Source organism: Mchenga conophoros, linkage group LG23 (genome assembly GCF_057382185.1).
Source record: "Mchenga conophoros isolate Kocher_MC1m ecotype Shallow Benthic linkage group LG23, M_conophoros_male_GT1.1, whole genome shotgun sequence".
Classification (NCBI taxonomy): Eukaryota; Metazoa; Chordata; class Actinopteri; order Cichliformes; family Cichlidae; genus Mchenga; species Mchenga conophoros.
The window spans coordinates 3,997,266-4,017,655 of NC_140547.1; the positions used below are offsets into that span (position 1 = coordinate 3,997,266).

The 20,390-nt window shown below is 42.4% G+C and overlaps 1 protein-coding gene across 6 annotated transcripts in view; it reads left to right on the forward strand.

Moving 5' to 3' along the window:
- The first annotated feature begins 14,741 nt into the window (after nt 1-14,741).
- Nucleotides 14,742-20,390, forward strand: part of tle2a (TLE family member 2, transcriptional corepressor a) — a 34,878-nt gene continuing 29,229 nt past the window's right edge. For all 6 annotated transcript variants that reach the window (XM_085264207.1, XM_085264208.1, XM_085264209.1 and 3 more), the window contains exon 1: nt 14,742-15,321. In XM_085264207.1, coding sequence (XP_085120333.1) covers nt 15,298-15,321 — 24 coding nt within the window. In that variant the 5' untranslated portion in view covers nt 14,742-15,297. The remainder of the gene's footprint in view (nt 15,322-20,390) is intronic.

The following is a 20,390-nucleotide window of genomic DNA, read 5'->3' on the forward strand; positions in this document are numbered from 1 at the left end:
GGGAATCAAATCCCGCAGTGCCAGACGTGTTCCGCTGCTGAAGCCAGTGCATGTCCAGGCCCGTCTGAAGTTTGCCAGAGAGCACATGGATGATACAGCAGAGGATTGGGAGAATGTCATGTGGTCAGATGAAACCAAAGTAGAACTTTTTGGTATAAACTCAACTCGTCGTGTTTGGAGGAAGAAGAATACTGAGTTGCATCCCAAGAACACCATACCTACTGTGAAGCATGGGGGTGGAAACATCATGCTATGGGGCTGTTTTTCTGCCAAGGGGACAGGACGACTGATCCGTGTTAAGGACAGAATGAATGGGGCCATGTATCGTGAGATTTTGAGCCAAAACCTCCTTCCATCAGTGAGAACTTTGAAGATGAAACAAGGCTGGGTCTTCCAACATGACAATGATCCACAACACACCGCCCGGGCAACAAAGGAGTGGCTCCGTAAGAAGCATTTGAAAGTCCTGGAGTGGCCTAGCCAGTCTCCAGACCTCAACCCCATAGAAAATCTGTGGCGGGAGTTGAAAGTCCGTGTTGCTCGGCAACAGCCCCAAAACATCACTGCTCTCGAGAAGATCTGCATGGAGGAATGGGCCAAAATACCAGCTACTGTGTGTGCAAACCTGGTAAAGACCTATAGTAAACGTTTGACCTCTGTTATTGCCAACAAAGGTTATGTTACAAAGTATTGAGTTGTATTTTTGTTATTGACCAAATACTTATTTTCCACCCTGATTTACGAATAAATTCTTTACAAATCCTACCATGTGGATTCATGGATTTTTTTTTCACATTCTGTCTCTCACAGTTGAAGTGTACCTCTGGTGCAAATTACTGACCTCTGTCATCATTTTAGGTGGGGGAACTTGCACAATCGGTGGCTGACTAAATACTTTTTTGCCCCACTGTATAGTGGTATCATGTTTCTTATTTGATGCACTGCTCTGTAACGAACAGTTGCCCATTACTTGTCCAAGGATAGGACTCTAAAGCCATTGTTGTACTAATGATTAAATGAACTTTTTGACCTCTTGTCAAATATTTGCATGTGAAGCACATATGGCTGCGATCTGACTTTGACCAGTATCGTATCCTGGCTGCAAGCACTGCTTGGAAAGCCCACTGAGTCTCTCAGTTAAAGACCATAGAATGGATCAAGGAATGAGCATCCATATAGAGTCGTGAAGTTGTTGCTGAACAGCATGCTTTTAGTCATCACCTTTTTTTGCCCCATCAAAGCTCTTGAAACAAAGTGTCCAAGAGAAATAAGTGAGTAAAGGAATTACTGAGGCCTGTCTTACTGCTTAACGGTCAGATGAACATATAGTAAGCAGGAACATTTAATGCATTATTTGTGACTCTTGCAATCTTAGCTGCAGTCTGGACAGCTGAGTGAGACTTTTGGTTTGAGAAAAGCCTTCTAAAGTCTCCAGACTAATTTAAATTTTCTGGAGATCAGCCTCACACTGGCTGAGGAAAGCCTGCATAGCTTCACTGAAACCGCTTCATTCTAACTAGCAGTGGCCTGCTGGGAAGAAAAAAGTAGTAAAGAGAGGGTAGTGAGGCAGGAGGAACTTTTGGCTGTAGCAGAGGTGGTCGTAAACAGTCTGAGGAGGTATCTAAAGCTCTCTCCCATGCAGCTTCCAGTCTCCAGTGTCTTGGCATTTGCATGTTGCTTTGGACACTAGTTCTGTGCTCAGGGGCCCGGCTGCAGGGGCCTCGCTGGATAATGGCACATTTCTTTCAGGCAGCTCAGAGAGAGTCAGAAGGAGAGAGAGCAGAAGCAGCTTATCTGGCTGCTGGCCATCCTCGCCACTACCACCAGTGACCCTGATGAGGGATTTATATATTTAAACACACACACTGCTTTACTTGCTTTGACCATGGGCTTCATGTCCCTCCACCTCAACTCTGCAAGTCATGCAAGACTTTGTAGATTTATGGTTGAGGGGAAAACGTGTCCCACTGTGGAATAGTAGTGACACAGAGAGGTAAACAAACCTTGCCATGTGTGACACGGCCTGCGTTGGGAAACAGCCCAAGGTTCTGTTTCAGACTCAAATGATGTCATTGCAAATGGAAGTGCACGATGTAGTCGAGGCCACATATATTCATCTCTTAGTATTAATGCACAAGAAGGTTAATCCGGAAAGGTGTAGTTCTGTTTCTGTCACATGTTTACACAGGAAAAATATGCAAATATACAGTAACAGACTGTAAAAGACTCTACAGAGACCACCCATCTCATCAGCCAAGAGCCATGAGTCTGTTTTATAGTTTTGTTATGCCGTGCTGGAGTTTCCAGATTTAGATTCCAGAGAGATGTGTACTATCTTTTGGAAACTTAGAGCAGATACAGGCGTCAGTGCACTGTATTTGTGGATTGAACCCCACAGTAAGGCCAAGACATACAGTTCAAACTCTCTAACTCAGCATTTGCACAGTGTCGAGATGGTAATTCACAATTCTCGTATTTCTTAAATAACACTTTAACAGCATTTTTTGGGAATGAAAACTAAACGTTCTGACCAGTTGTTAAATCAGTACACAGACAGTCACCTCAATGGGGTTAGGAGGTGTTGTATATCATGCAGAGCTTGTCATTTAATACTGCGACTCTAACTTGGGTCTGTCATAAAGAGCCAAATATGAAATCAACAGCTTCGCAAGATTTTTTCCCCTCTTTCTATTGGACTGTGTTCAAGATTACATGATCTCTTCAAACAGCAGGACCAGAAGGAGAAAGCAGAATGAGGATGTTCTACATATACACGAGTATTTGACTTCTGACTCTTGAAAAAGATTTCACTCTCGCTATGAATAACATTAAGTCAGTTTTTCCTCTCTGTAGACTGTCAGAAAAATGATCTTTAATCTTTCCAACTGTCTTTTCTCTTCCTCTGTAGCCGCAGTGCACGTAGCTGTAGAAAAGAAAAAAGGACCACAAGGGGAAACTGGAGGCTCGGGTCTGCTTAACTATACAAGTTGCCTTCCTGTGCCAGAAATCTGCAGATCAAGAACAAACAGTGAATGAAAGAAGGGAAAATGTTAGTGTAGTTAATGCCAGCCAAGACGGAGAAGGAAAGACTGGTTCATATTCTTAAATTCAACAATCTTCTGGAGAAAGGAAAGTGCTGGCAGATATTACTAGGAGGTGTAAAGAAAGAAAGTTCCTTTTGCCTCAGAAGGTAAAACTGATAAAGAAAAACCTACAGTCTGGCCTGAGACATTAAGGATTATGTTCTTTTAAAGATAGGGTAGGTAACGTATGTAATACTGGAAGCTTTTTCTTTAAAGTGAGTTTGAAGTGCTGTTTTTCTTTTGTATGAATTAAAAACAATCCTCAAACAGCCCTTATGCTAAAGCATTTAATGACTGTTAAATGACTTTTTCTTTTCATGGGTAGGTTTACTGTTGTTTGCATATTTCCATACTATTTACAAAATTTCCAATTTGTGCAGACTTTACACAAAAATTCCAAGAAAAATACGATGCTTTTTTATTCTTAGTTACTATAATCTGAATTTACTTATTCTGATATGTAAAATGTACAAATAGCTTGTGGGATACAGTATATAGAAGCCAAAATCCTTTAATGGTTACAGCTTTCTTATTATTTTTTCTTTATTACGGCTTTTAATTTCAGACCCATTTAGTTTCCACTACCTCTCTAATGCTTAAAAACTCCATCAGCACCAACCTTGTGAGATTTGACATTTAACACACACTTAATCACAGAAGGTGCCAACAAAGGGTAACTGTTTCAACAACACTAAAATTAAAGTCTTTTTCCTTTTTAGCAGTATGTATGTTTTGTGGCTCATGCTGACACGGGAACTTTTCCAGGAGGTCACTATTATGCTTTTGAAACATCAAAGTAAAAAAAAAGACTTTAGTTTGTTTCAAAGTCAAAATTAATTGCAGTATGTAGCAGCATAAGCAGTTGCAAAAGCAGCCTACGTGGCTACAAGTGGTAATTACACAATTTTGGTGCAGTAAATTTTGCCGGGGACCAAGTTTAGGCAGTGAAGGTCACTCAAACACATCCTGTCAGTTCCTCTTTCAGCAACCACAAAATCATCATCTTTAGTATATAGTAGTAATTTTAACTTCCACAGCAACAGGCAATTTAATAATATATGAACCTCAAGCAAAAATGTTTCATTTTATATTACTTTACTTTGTAAAAAGTCCTTGAAAGAAACTGCCTCCTTCGGGCTGTGTGCAGTGACCGAGATCCTTGGTAGGAGACGACGGCTGACCTTCTTGGCCCCAGGTTACTCCACACTTGTCACAACTGTGAAAGGGAAGCAGGAGAATTGGTTATTATCATGGATCCCGATAACAGCTGTGGGAAAAACAATGCCAGCAATTCCCTGCAAAGCTGAAAAAGCCCAGGCTGGGGTGGAACCATTACTGGTCAGTGATCTGTCAGTGCTGTGGTTAGACCTGATCCCAACCAACTAAATGTGGGACAAAGAGCTTGTTTGTGTGGAACAGTATGGGAAATGTTGCTAATTCAGTAAGGTGGCCTGAAATTTTGACCAAAAATCTAAACAAACTATGGTTATGGTTCAGCATGTGAAGCACAAATATACAGCATTTTATGTGCAAGTAACTTTTATAAAAAGAAGCTGAAGGTTGTTCAGTAATCTTCTCACACTCATGAATGTCCTTCTTTTTTGGTTTCTTCTTTGTTTGGAATGACTGTTAAAAAAAATTAAAGGTTATTTGTGCTGTTCAGTCTAATTGTCACTTTCGCATTTCACTGTGGATGCATCTCCACACACACTTCTGTTTTTGAGGGTTTCTTATGAGAAGCACATCATTTGATGTTATTCTTCTTTTAGGTGCAAAACTGAAATGTTAATAGTAATTAAGCCAAAGTACACTAAGAACTAATTTCAGCCTTTTCAGTATTTATTGTAGCATTTTCTTTATTTGCGGTAGTTTCCATCATATTCTGTAAAAATCTGCACAGCTTGTAACTTTGTGGTGACTTGCAGTATTTCCTGTTGAGTGTAGAACACGCAGCAAAATAAAGGAAGACATGTTAACCTGCACTTGACCCATAATGACAGTCTTCCCAGCCTCCTCCACACTGTTTTCTAAAGCCAGACTTTAGAAAAGTGTCTCTTCTGCAGTGCTGACTTTTCAGTTCTGCAGCCAATCAAAATGCGAGACATCATCTCAGTAGTAAGACAGAAACACAGAGGATCAACATGTCAGTCCTTTATTATCTGGTTCAACTGTTGCAACCTAATTACAAATTAATTTGAAATTCAGCTTCAGTTTCAAATATGAACGGGCAGCTGCTCAAGAATCCCAAGCTTGTTCTGTAAGACCAGGAGTGGGGAGAGGTATCCACCAATCAGTGCAGATGGGAGGAGTTTAGTAATCAGGAGATTAAATAATGCTGGGTGTGTTCTGTTCAAAGCATTTTTAGGAGACCGTGCTACCATACAAGTCAATTTCTATATGTGACTTCTTGTTTATATTGTTTGTGTAGTCTTGATTCAATGTGTGTTGTTGTGGAGCTCCCTACCTTAAAAAAGTTTATATAATAAACTCATCTTAAGATTATCCACTAGATATGACTATGAGCTGGAATGTTTCCATAAGGTACCAGACATTGAAGTAGAAGATTTATTACAAAAATAATGGCTTATGAGCTTATACTAGTGTCAACAAACTTTAAAAATCTCAAGAAACCATGATGATAATTAGGCGCTTAGTGCTAACTACAAAATACTTAGATCTCCATCAAGGTGGAATAATAGTTAAAATTTAATTCTCAAATGTACTTTCAGAAAGTACATTTAAGTACAACCAAGTACACCTTTACGCCTTCCATGAGAATTAAGAGAGGAAACAGCAGCAATGTGCTTCTAAAGGTCACAGTACCTCAAACGCCCTTGATTTTGGCAGTTTCCTGGTCTGGAACAATCAGATGTTTGTTAATACAATGCAAAATTCATCCTGAAGTTCATCCATCCATCCATCCACCAATCCTCCTCCGCTTATCCTTATCAGGGTCGCGGGGGGGCTGGAGCCTATCCCTGCCACCATAGGGCGAGAGGCGGGGTACCATGAACAGGTTGCCAGTCTGTAACACAGAGAAACAGAGGACCATTTGCACTCACATTCACATCTATGGGCAATTTAGAATTAGTTAACCTAACCCCACTAACTACATATCTTTGGACTGTTGGAGGAAGCCGGAGTACCCAGAGAAAACCTATGCAAACTTCACAAGGAAAAGCTGATCGAGTTGACCTTTTTGCTGTGAGGCAACAGTGCTAACCACCATGCCACTGCTGCCCCACCCCAAAGTCAGACCATGCACAAAAAAAGAAAAGTTAAGAGCTATATCTCAGACACTACAGGTCTTAGATAGCATGTTGAATGTTAAACTTCACAACAGTATAATTAGATATGGATTAAACAAGTATTGCATGTTTGGAAGGGTTAACAGGAAAAAGCGTCTTCATTCTGAAAAATGGCTGCACGGTTTAAGTTTGCAAAGCTGCATCTAAACAAACCACAAGACTTCTGGAACTATGTCCTGTTGGACTGTAATGCACAGCACCACATTTGGAAAAAATCAACCAAAACAGCACAAACACACCTCATACCATCCACCAAGCAGATCATGGAGCTGTTTGCATCCATTTGATAGCTAAAGCTATACCAAATTGAAGGGTGGCATGGGGTAGCACATGCCCCCTTCAAATAATTTTTTCAAACAACTTGGCTGCCGATCACATCTTTCTTCATGGTTGGTTATAAAGCTCTAAAGCTGTGAACTGGGATGTTGTGTTTTTCTCTGTGTTGCACAGTATACAGCCAAATACTGCTGTAATGCTTAGAATAGCTTTTATGAGGGCAAATACTGATTTTAAAACATGTGGCTGTTATCTTACTTCATGTGACTGGCTTACTTCTGTTTGGATTTGTAGCTGCATAACTGTTAATAGCTTAAATTTATCTGTATTTTTAAATAAAGCTTGTGGTTTGTAAGGGAACAAAGCATGTAAGAGAATTTTAAAATCTATACAGAACAAGCTGAGAACATTGATTTGTTTGAGAGCAAATACACTTAAATGATTGTTACAAATACTTTAAAACTGATAATCTCGACTGTAAGCTTTTAATAGCTAAAAATGTTGATCATTGTTGTATTAATGTAAAAAACGTAATCAATATAACATTGGCTTATAAGACAAGTTACAAAAGTGTTCTGATACCTTTTTGTGATTGCCAGTGAAGCCCCCCAATTTAGAAATTCCTAGAATCGCCCCTGAACCATCCGGCTGAAACGCTGTAGTGGGATCTTTGTAGAAAGCCCGCAAACCTCAACAACTGAAAAATGGGCCAAAATTCTTCCACAAAAAGGTCAATCACTTACATTTACAAAAATAAGTGTGAAGCACCTGGCAGGCAAACATATACCTACATCAGTACACCGCAGTGTGAACTTCTGTTTGGCTCATTCCTGAGCGGAACAACAGAGCTACACGCAGCACGGGATTCACTGTGTAATGGTGACACCGTGTGGTGAAAGTTCTTCACTGCAGTTTGGGACAGGATAGTGGCGTCTTGGCACGCGACAGTATTTAGCGTCAGTTTCCACTCACTGATGAAGGTTTTCAACGTCTGAGACGGACAAGCGCAGTGAAGCTGGCGATTAGAAACGCCCAGCAGAGCTTCTGATGGGTATGCAGTCTGTCAGCGTGTCTGTGTCCGCCTGGTGAGCTCCTGGATTTAGTGGAAAATGCTGCCCAGCGGGTAACCTTGACCTTACCCCTGGGGGAAAAGCAGGTTGTACGAGGTCACAGGATTCAAAGTCCGCAGTGCTGCTATTACAAACCCCCAGTGAACATATGAAGCTATATGAGGTATGACAGACAGCGTAGACAATGATTTATTCATTTATACCGTCCTGGAATGACACATAAATAAGATACAGTATACAATGTAGCCTACGGTACTGCATATGCCGCTGATTGCATTACAGCAGGTGGCAGCATAATGCAATGTGGTAGCTTGTTCGTTGCACGTCTAAGTACAAATTCACAAAATACATATTAGGAGTTTGATATATTTGTGTTGTTGTTTTTAAAAAGAAAAGCTCTATGTTTAATCTTTTATTTAAACGAACCCTGATATCTACAGGACCACAGTTAAGCTGTAACTGTGTGCTTTTTCTTTTAAAATGTTTTTCATGCATAAATGTGAGGTACTCAAATTATTTATTAGTTTTTTGTTGATAAGGAGAGTCGTGTTGTTATAGACACATTTTGGAGGCAAATTCTATCGACCCAACGGGATTTTGTTTTCTAGTTTATGTGAGTTTTCTTCCTGTGGAAAAAAAAAAGTATAAATATACAAATTATGACCCGATCTGCACTCTCCACTTTCACAGCACTCAGTTACAGCGGAAACCTGTGGCAGTGGCTGCATACTTCTCACAGGAGAGCATCCCACCGCTGTGTGAGATGAGTGACAGCGCACGCAGAGTGCTGTCAGTAGCATTTGCAAGTCAATGCTCAGATTTAACCTCTCCACTCTCCCTCCCTTCCTGCATTCAAAATCAAACTCTGAAAAGATGCTCTTTTCTCACTCGCTCCTTAAAAAAATGAAAAGAAATTAAAAGAAAATGTGGGAATATGAACCATCGCATTGACCTTGTCTCGAAATTTCTCTGGCACGTATGAAGTTATCTTTTTGCAATGGGGGTCTATGAGGAAACCCCTCTAAGATGCTTCCTTGCCTCATCGTTACCTCTGAGTACACAATGCCATTTCAGATTTCATGGCCAAATTGTGCAAGCAGCTACACCGCCAGACATTTGGAAAGTCAAAAGGAGATCTTATTCGGCTTCACCGTCATACAAATCACTCCATTGTTCTGTTTTATAAAGAAAAAAAATGCCAGTGAAAAGGAGAGGAGTGCATTCCATCTTCCCGAGGCTACAACAGGTCATGATGAAAATGCCGCCCTATTTACAAATGGAACAATTTAGCAAATATCAAAGGAAAAGATTGCTCTGTATTGATCTCATCAGCATTATGGTATGTGGGCAAAAGACTGCGGGAGACTTTTGAGCAGGGACACAATGTTATGCCGAAACACTGGAATTCCTCAGTTCTAAGATACACATGCCTGTGGGCATAAATGTGTCAGCGGCTGTTTTATGTGCGCATATGTGTGTATGTGTGGGTGTCACACAGGGTATTTATTTGTATCCGCCTGCAACGAGGAGAGAAGGTGTGTGTGTGTGTGTGTGTGTGAGTGAAGCTGCTGCTGATGTGGGTCATTACCCCCTTCTTTTCCCCGGGGGGCTATACAGCAGGAGAGGACAGAAGGGGAGGAGTTGGATTGAGGGTTTGGGGGCAGGGGTGGGGGTGGGGATGGGAAACATGGAGGGTGTTGTGGAGGGGATGAGAAGGAGGTAGAGGATGAGATTGTGTGTTGGGGAGGAGGGGTCCCAAAGGAGTAGAGACCAATAAATCACAGGGCCGTCTCTGCGCTGACACCCAGCTTGTCTGATGAGGGACAGAAAGAAGGGTAGGGGGGTGGGGGTCAAAGTAAGGCAGCGGGGAGGGGTGAGGGAGAGTGGGGCGGGGGGGTGGGCATTGTGACAACACTGTGGCCTTGTCTTCCTGTCACTCAAGCCAATGCAAGGCAGGAGCCGTTCTCTATACCAAACTAAAGGAACTGATGAAATTAGGGAGAGGGGGTGAGGCTGGGAAACCTAAAGTTTGACCCACGCAGGGCACCTTAATCTAAGATCATCCATCCCCTTTGCTGCTGTGTTGGAGAAAGTTGAGATGAACAAACTCTTCTTATTTGCCTACATTCTTACAGGACAATGGTGTTTATTCGAGGGCTTAAAAGCTGCTTTCGGCTACTCCCTGATTCATAAGAGGTCAGAGAGCGGGTAGCTCCACATGTTTGATTTGGCAGATTTTATTGATGCCCTTCCTGACACGACCCCAAAGGGATTTGTGTCTCCACCCAGGATCAAACTGGGGATCTTTTTCTGCTTAGGTGAATGTGTAAACCGCTACATTATGGAGACGTGTTTAATGTTTGAATCAAGCAATTTCAGATCTCAGAACATTTAGAAGAAAGTGGAATTTAACTTGTTACACAGCGTCCGTGTTATGGATGGGCCTCCGTAAGTTACACTAATTCATTTTGGTCATGAAAACCATAAACAACCATACTGGCGATAAGTTATTGCATTGCAACCTCAGTTTAATTATTCGGTTCACAGCAGTTTAGTGTTTCTGCCACAACTGTTGTGCCCAGCATGACCAAAGAGGACATTAAGCAGATCAGCCTATGCAGGTCAGACTTTGGGAAGTACCCCTCATGTGTCTTTTCAAACTTAAAAAGAGATCACACCTCAGCTTGTGCATTTGGTTTCAAAGCCTGACCTTACTCGAAAACTGCAAAACACATGGGGGATATTGTGCGTTCACAGTGAACTTGCCCTAGTATGTGTGGTAAGTTCACTGATCCACATCTGCAGATAGATAGATAGATAGATAAGATAGATAAGATAGATAGATAGATAGATAGATAGATAGATAGATAGATAGATAGATAGATAGATAGATAGATAGATAGATAGATAGATAGATAGATAGATAGATAGATAGATAGATAGATAGATAGATAGATAGATAGATAGAGTGAGTAACAGGATAAACAATAAAAATAATAATGTCTAATAAAAAAAACAGTTAAAGTGTCACAAAAGCATCTTGAGAGCTTTATAGTGTATAGCAAACATTTTAACCCCAAATGTGGGGAAAATACAGAAAATACAAAATAAAAATGTATCTCGTATCTTCACACCATAGGCATTTGCCTTCAGATGACCCCAAAGATAAAAGTCTAAGGGGGTCAGATCGGGAGACCTTGGGGGCCATTCAACTGGCCCACGATGACCAATCCACTTTCCAGGAAACTGTTCTTCTAGGAATGCTCGGACCTGGCACCCATAATGTGGTGGTGCACCATCCTGCTGGAAAAACTCAGGGAACGTGCCAGCTTCAGTGCATAAAGAGGGAAACACATCATCACGTAGCAATTTCAAATATCCAGTGGCCTTGACGTTTCCATTGATGAAGGATGGACCCACTATCGTTGTACCCCATATACCACACCAAACCATCACTTTTGTTGTTCCAACAGTCTTGGAGGGATCCATCCAATGTGGGTTAGTGTCAGACCAATAGCGGTGGTTTTGTTTGTTAACTTCACCATTCACATAAAAGTTTGCCTCATCACTGAACGAAATCTTCTGCGTGAACTGAGGGTCCTGTTCCAATTTTTGTTTTGCCCATTCTGCAAATTCTGTGCGCCGATTTGGGTCATCCTCGTTGAGATGGTGCAGAAGCTGGAGTTTGTAAGGGTGCCATTTGTGAGTAGCTAATATCCGCTGAAGGGACGTTCGACTAGTGCCACTCTCCAGTGACATGCGGCGAGTGCTACGCTGTGGGCTCTTGCTGAATGAAGCTAGGACAGCCACTGATGTTTCTTCATTAGTGACAGTTTTCTTGCGTCCACATTTTGGCAAATCCAACACTGAACCAGTTTCACGAAACTTAGCAAGCAGTTTACTGACTGTAGCATGGGAGATGGGTGGTCTCGTAGGGTGTCTTGCATTGAAATCTGCTGCAATGACCCGGTTACTGCGTTCACCAGATAGCAACACAATTTCGATCTGCTCCTCACGTTAACCTCTTCAACATGTCAATGGCTGTGAACAAAGAGAAACTTGTAAATAACTCATAAAAGAATAAAGTTATGTTGAAACCAAGCACACCATTGTTTTTCTTGTGACATTACCAATAAGTTTGATGTGTCACATGGCCCTCTTCCTATTGAAAAAAACAAAAGTTGTATCCAAGATGGCCGACTTCTAAATGGCCACCATGGTCACCACCCGTCTTGAGGAGTTTGCCCCCTCACATAGACTAATGTGCCACAAACAGGACTTTAATATCACCAACCATTCCCATGTTATTACGGTGTATCCATATAAATGGTCCACCCTGTATTTTGAAGGCCTATCTCTGAAACCGTCAATGCTTTACATAGTTGGCTATATTTTCTGTATTAGCTTGAGTGCTCTGAAGTGATGTCAGGTCATCTAGACTTTTTCCTTTCATCACTGCTATCCTTTCTTGACTTTCTGAGAACATGTAGCAGCTTGCATTTTTATTTCTGGATGCAGTATCACTGTATAATAACACAAATTCTCATGTCTAGGGAGAAAACATCCAGACAGGTGAAGGTTATTGATCCAAGCAAAGCAGCAATAACCACTCTCATCACGCTGCCCGCCGGAAACAAAACATACAACGGTCCATCGTCTCAACAGGATGTCTGTTCGGTAGGCTTTGTCCGTTGTTATTGGGGCATCATTTAGTATGAATATCAGTCACAGTTTGACACTGATATTGCTGCTGGCAACCACAAGGAATGAAGCTGTCTCTAAAGAATAGTGAGAAGCGAACTTGTTTTCATCGCCACTCCCTCCTGATGTTTTGCTGCTCGGTGATACTTTATGCATAACCAGCGTCTTGGCCTTCGCTCCTGTTTTCTTTTCTTAGCAAAGCAGCCCTACTCCCTTGGGAACTTTCCACCGTCCCCCCGAGACAGGTGTGTGCGGTCATTATGTGTTTGCTTAAACTCGGCACACATGAGTCTGATAGACCTCTCTTAACAACCTCACATAATTGAGGTAAAACCGAAAGGTCCCGTGTCGTTGCGACCACGGCTTCCTCTCCTTTTTGTAGAGCTTTTTTTTTTTTATGTCCCTTTGCTCCGAGCGGTTGAGTATAAGGGCACTGTGGACGGAGTGTGTTTAATCACTGGAGCTCAGCCAACACACACACACACACCTAGAGCACTCCTTCACCTGACCTGCCAATAGCAATAATATGTGTCCTTCACTTATCATTTTCTATCATCTATATTATTATGCCCCGCCAGCACAACATAGCCTCATACATCCCATGAACCCTCCCACCTGCCTTCTTCCCTATGCCCCCAACACACACGCACACGCACGTGCACACACAACAAGAAACATCTCCCTGTGCAGCAGCAGACTGCAAAGCACTGCATTCCTCATGACTTTTTTTTTCTAATAAATGTGATCCCAGAATCCGGGAGGGAGACCAGTGCTGTGCATTAAAATTCATGGGAAAAAATGGCAATAAAATCTTTCTTTCTCTCTCTCTCTTCCCTTCTTTCTTTCCTTCCCTCTCTATTCTCCCTACTTGCTCCCCTTCGCCCTTCTCTCTTTTTTCATTCCCTTACTTGTCTGCTCAACACATGCACGCACACGCAAAACCCACATGCACAAGCGACACACACACACACACACTCATTTTTTTTCATCACCCGTGCTCTCTCTCTCTCTCTCTCTCTCCCTTGTTCAATCTCCTAACCCTCCTACTGGCTCGTCTTTCTCAGCATCCCCCCTGCTGTCCTTCATCCTTTATTCTCTTCCTCCTCCCTCCCTCCCTACCCCCCTCTGCCTTTTTCTCTCTGTCTCTTTCTCACACACACATATATATTCTCACACAAACAGACACACGCACACACTCTCACACACCCATCTATATTTTCCAGCTCCACCTCTGGCAGGTTGTGATTTCCACTGTCAGAAATTGCTTTTTCAATATCTATCTCTCTAATTATGAGCCCAGCTAAAGGGGTCATGCCACCAGAATACCAATTTTTCCACCATTTCTCCCTTCTCCTCCAGAATAATTCTCCTTTTCCAGGTAACAACAAAGTGCACGTCAAAAGAATAGCCTTGTGAGTGTTGCACCATCATCACTGTTGCATTTATGTGGTTTTCAGATGCCTTACTTTTAATGTGTTTTGCCAGTTCTCTGTGGTCAAGCTTATTTTTTTCTCATCTACAAATGACTAAAATGATGCAAACATTAGTGCAAAGTCTATTTATTTCCACACTGACGAGGATGAAAGGCGGGGTGAGGGGTGTGTAAGTTTTTTTTCTCGAATGCATTGCCGAGTTTGTGGGGAGAAAAAGGAAAACCACTGAGTCTTGATACAGCAACCACACAACTCCTCGCCTTCTCAGTCACTAGACGAAGCCAGGAAAGGGTTAACCTGACGGAGCGGTTGTAGCCCCGCTTGATTGACGCGTGGAGCATTGTGCTAGCTATCCCCTCCAATCGGCAAACGGTCGCCACACCCCACGTGGGTGTTCTCCATACTCATTGGCTCGTTTTACCAGTGTTTACCGTGCCGAGGCCGAGCCCCACGTGGAGATTTCATTCAATCACTGAACAATTCCTCAGAATCCCTTCTTTCTAAATACATTTTGGACTTTTTTATAAAATTAAAAAATTCCCAGTTGTGCGGATACGTCTTTATTTCCGACGCTGGATGCGAGTAAAGCTGGTTACAGTGCATCCCTAACAAGACACATGCTAAGGTTTCTTGGCAAATATCATCAGGCTGTTTGAAGAACAGCATTGTGTAAATGCTCTGATTTGCCCTCTATTTATATCCTGCATAGACTATATGTGCAATATTTCATTCTGTTAAAAGAACAATAGAAAATCTTAAGGCTGATAATTGTGAAGCAAACCGTGTCTTAAGGTTCTCCCCCAGCCCCCCCTTCCTCAAAGAAAGCTACTCATATGTAATGTCCCATTGAGGATCAGAGCAAGGGGGAGTGAGAGAAGTGAGGGACTGGGAGTGTTGTGTGAAAAGAGTGCAGGCCAACGAGCGAGACAAAAGAGGCTGCGGCTGCATTCAGTGTGCTGGTGGTGTGTCCGTCTCCGAAGCCACAAGCGAACCACATTTCCCCCCTTCCTTCTCTGGCGTTTTACGCTACAGACGGCGAATATATATATTTATATATATATTTATCGAAGAGGAGGGAAACAATTTGCCTCAGTGTAATTGCTGGAAGCGTGAAGTTGAGGACTTGGAGGAGAGCTTCCTTGGACCGGGTGTTTCTCCCTCTCCTCCTCTCCCCGTCCTTACTACTCGTCGAGCGCGGTGCGGTGTGGGGTTGGAGATATAACCCAGAACAAAGGAGTCTTGAAGCGAGGAATGAGCGAGTCGAGGCTAGCTTCGCTATTATCTTTGAAATCCGGTCAAATGCCTCTGTGAGACCAACAATAGTACATCGACTGCTCGTATTTTTCGACGAAGCTTTGGGCACCGAAAAGGGGGAAAAAGGACAAAAAAATAAATAAACGCAAAGACTCACAAGTCGGCGGCTACAATGTTTCCCCAGAACCGACCACCGGTAAGTAAGCTAGCTACTATGTAACCACGCGCTTATTGAGATTATTGTATCAGACTGAGTAGCAGTTAAATTCAGTGTGATTGAAACATTTTTTGAACCTCAACGAGAAAGTGCGAGTCAAAATTGCTTGTCTTTTGTCCTCAGTGTGTATTTCCGGGGACTCTCTTGTATGGAAAGTGTGATTCTCCGCAGGCTCTTCTCTAGAACATATATTTTTTGCCTTCGTTGCTAACGCTGGGTGTAGGCTTTGTCTTATGAAGGTCAGGAAGATTGTTGTCAGTAAGGCAAAGCCCCACTCACACAACGTCCAACTTTACCCACTGCCTTTGTGTGTAAATCTCGTGTCCTTGGTGGCCACCACCAGAAACGCAGAGCCTCCCATCTCCACACTATTGTGGACTTGACCCAGATGATGAAGTGTGTGTGTTTGTTTCTGCTTTCCTCGTGAACCATGAGGGGGGGAAGTGAGTCAGCTTGGCATGTCACCTTCCCTTAATGGCCTGCCCTTCTCAAGTGCCACTCATTGTTTTTACAAATTCGGCTTTTGCTTTTTTTCCCTCCCATCATATCAAGTGATTCATCGCCCTGATTTACCGATGTGATGCTGGAAACTATAAACCCTTTTCAAGAAGATAACTGCTAGTGCCAAACGATCTCAGTAACAGCACGTGGGCTCAAAGAAAAATAAAATAAAATAAACGAAAAGAGAAAATGACAAGGTGTTTGTGTTTTGAGATAGATTTCTGCAAGGTTAGGACAGGAAATCTGTGCTGCATGGGTTTAATTTGCTTTAGTGGAGTTTATGTGGAGAGCTTTTGAGCAGGCTGAAATACATAAACACTGGTCCTCCAGCTGTGTGAAGTATCAATTAAGACCTGCTCATTTGCCTAACCCTCCTCTACATCCCTCAGTCATGCCACCCTGCACCCCACCCCTGACAGTGTTTTGACATTCACGTCCCTCGTATTGAAAAGTTCATGGGAATGTGTGTGTACGCCATTGTAATTAACGTTTCACAAATCCAGTCAAGCAGGTGGAGACTAGAAAGACATCGTTTGGATTTTTGTGGGTTTGCCATTGTGTCTATTTCAGCATTTCAACCTATACTTCCTTGTAGGAAAGACTGCATTATTGGAGCCCCCGTCCCAAACATACAGCACATGCAGAAAGATTACACACTAGCAGCAGCTGTGCTTGTAGTATAGCTGAGTGCAGGAAGGCAGGGCAGGAGGCAGACTGTGGGTCTGTGGTTTGCACTGTAAACCCAATCCCTCTCATCCAGCCTCTCCTCACTGTGTTCCTGTGAGAGCTAAGAAACCACATCTTAATGTATGGGCAGGCGTCCCAGGGTGAGAGTAGCAGACTGTGGCGGGTCTGGGTGGGATGTTTAGGACAGCGGTCCCTTTTGATTTGAACTCTCCACAGAGCTTAACGGTACCATGTGAGGCAGCCGTCATAAGGAAGTCTACGGCCATCAGCGGCTCTTGTTTGCACCTCGGAGTGAAGGGCCACTCAACCCAGCAAACTGTTTAATCTCGGAAATGCTAGGCTGGCAGTAACCTGTCATCACTGGATATTGGTGTGCTCTGAAGGAAGTGACCCATATAATATACAAACACGCAGTCACGTATTCTGACATGTATAGTTGCCAAATGGTAACTGTAAAATGCTGCATGTATTTTCACATTCTAAGAAAGAGACTTTGCGGTTGTATCTGGCAGTCAGCAGGTAAAATAACCTGAATCGTGAGAGCTTCTTACAACAGATCTTCTTTCCCGATTTCCTTCTTTCAAATACAGGAGGTGCTTGGTAATCACGAGCTTCAAATATTCTACTAGAAATGACTCTTACCTTCAAAAAAAATATACGCACATACTGTTGTAAAGTGCAAGAGGCAAATCAGAAATTAACTTTTCAATCACACATCTTGCACATCTTGGAAAATGAACGCTCTGCATGCCAGGGCTGAACTTTTCACCAGCTAATCAAAGTAAAATTATGTGCACAAATTAGATCCCTATGCCAAAATAGCATTAACACCGCATGGAAGAATTCAGTGTCTGTTTTCAGATTATTTTAGGGTCCAAGCGATGCCAAAAACAGAATAGGAAAGAAGTGCATAGATCATGGCAGGCATGTCTGGCTGTCTTAGGCCATTAGTGTTCATTCAGATCAGCCACAGTGGCACAAACACGCACAAACACAAAGAAGAAAAACATCAGAAATATAATATTAAAATATATTTAAATAGGAAACCTCCTACACTGACCCTAACCATTTAATATACATTAATGACATGTAAGATAAATGTGATGATTATTGGATGGCTAGTTAGATGTCAGGTATTCCTTGACCATCTGTTTTACTGATTCTTTTATTGTCAGAGTTTAGGGGCAATAACATAATTACCTACCTGCCATTTTATCCTAAGCAATGTCCTGGTCTAAGGGGAAGGGGTTGGTTTCTATTAGTTTAAGTCATTATGTCTGATTAAAACTGTCTATTATCCATTTAGTAGTGGCTAATGTTAGATGCACTGATAGAAAACTCACCTGAGGTCTCTCCAGAAATTACAGACATCAGTTAGCAAATCTAACACAACATCCTAGATGGAAATATCGTAGACTTCTGTGAAGGTGACATTATTGCTGATTAATATAAAGCATTTCTTTTTCAGCCTAACTCATTACCTCACTGATGCCAATTCACCCCAGCACCTTTAAGAGCAGGGACAACAGGAATTAGAGTTCTGGATCTCCTTTGGTCTCTCTTTTCACAGTTTGTTAAGTAAAGCTTGAGCTGCTAAGGACATTTGTTTTTGTTTTTTTTTTAGGTCTGGTAGTTAGTCTAGAGTAGCATAACAGACAAACATAATGAAAAAGGCTAAGATGTGCCTGATGGAAGCCTAGGGTTCAAATCCAGTGTGAGGCCAGAAATCAGCAGAAATATTTTAGGGCTTATGCCCCAGCTTGTCTGGTAGGAGGGGCTTAGATTATAGATGGGAGAGCTGCAGGAGGAGCGCCATGTGTTTTTAAATTCTGGCTTTTTCATCTCTAGATTTTCACCGTTGCTGCTGTTGTTGCTTCAATCATAAGGTCTACATCATTTTCGAATTACTGTTTTGCTTTTGAGACCAAAAGGAGGCATGCATTTTCACCTTGTATATCTCCTTATTATCCACTAACACCAAGCAAGGAGTATTTCTTAATGAATTAATTTTATCTAGAGTGAGAGTAAAATGCAAAAAAGAAAAAGAAAAGAAAAGGTCAGAGAGACGAGTCATCGGCTCTCCTCCCTCAGAGCTAGCATAAAGCAAGACCCACTTCCGTAGTCCTAGCATGCTTTTAGCTCTTTATCACCAGTGTTGTCCTATGGTGAGAGCGTGGCTATCGATCTGCAGCTCGCCTGCTTTGCTCAGCCAGTGATTAGAGAGAGAAAGAAAAGGTAGAGGAAAATGAAGGAAAAGAGGCTGAAGGGATTTCAGGTTTATACAAGCTGTTGTGGCGATGTGTCTCGGCGGAAGGAACAAACGAGCTGAGGGGGTTACCTAATAAAAGAAGGCACCTCCAGCAATTAAGCCAGCTGACAGGCAAACTGTGGCGCTTTGCTAATGTGGGCTGACAGCAGGGAAATTTGAATAACGAGGCTTGCGGGAGGAAGGAGACGGGAATGAGGAGGTGGTTGTGGGGGGGTGCTGGTGGTGGTGGGAGAGAAGAAAACTGAGAAAGAAAGATGTGTGGCACTAATGAAACAGGTGCCTGGCAACCCCTCCCCTGTAAGAAGAGAAGTCATTGAGAGATTACCAGCAGGTTTCTCCAGCACCGAGACCTACTCGATGGAAGGTGGCGGGGGGCCAGAGGTGTGGGGGCAACTTCTCTTCCACACTGCACACTGTTTTAACAATGCAAATGACTGTCAAATGTTGACAGTCATGCCTGAATAATTTCATATGAGAGGCTTTAATTTCAAAAGCTTTTTTGAGAGGACAGGATATCGACACGTTTCGTGGCCCTCAGAGATGAGTAGGTGTGAGGGTGGCGACACACAGATACGCATTCGGACATGCTGTTCGTGGTTAGACCTATTGTCATTGCGTCCTTGGTGGTATTCAGATGAGACACAACAGGAGAGAGCTCGGTGGGTGTTTACTCTGATCGACTCTGTGGGTAAGCGGTGTAATTAGTAGCCTGACTAATGAGCTATATGAGGGGAGGCAGCAGTAAATTATTTTCCCAGTTGTAGGAGACAGACGGAGGAATTGACATTCGATGAAACAATTAAACATATATTTGGCAAGGGTTTTTTTTTTCAGTCATGCAAGTAGAGTGACTCGAGGGATGAGTCGGTTGGTCCGCCACTTGGTGTCGGTCCAGCCTGAAATGTCTCATTAAGTCCTGGCTGGATGAAAATGAAATTTTGTTGACATTTATGCCTCCCCAGCAGTGAATCCTGCTGACTTTCACTGGTGTTATTATGTTCCTGTATATATATTTTATTTGTGGAAACAAATTTATTGACTACATTGTTACATTGCTGTTCCCCTCACGAAGGATTTCAATCATTTTCCTGACCTCCTGACTCTTTTTTCTAGTGGCATTAAGTCAGAATATTGCCATATGCTCTCTTTCTTACTTATGATGTTTCAGTACGTCTCAGCTATAGTTCGTTTCCAACCCACTACCCAGAAGAGCCTGGATACTATGTAACGAAATACAGATTGAATGTTCAAAATGGGATTTTCTATGAAATATAGCGTCTTTCTGAGTTTAAGATTATGGCTTTATTAGGAAGGTGATTCTGTTAAGCTGCTCAGCATAAAGTTTCAAAGAATTTGGATTTAAATCTGGAACCGTATCTGGAATAATCTCTGTATGCAAGGCTGAAGACTGAAAACTAAGACTGAATTTCTGTGATTTTTATTGGCCTTCAGACGGCACTGCATTAAAGCATGATTCTGTAATGGAAGCCCGCACATGGTCTCAGGGACACTCCTGAAAACATAATTTGGAGCTGCACCCACAGGTTTGGGTAAAAGACAACAAAAAACCCCAAGAAGGAACAGTCTTTTC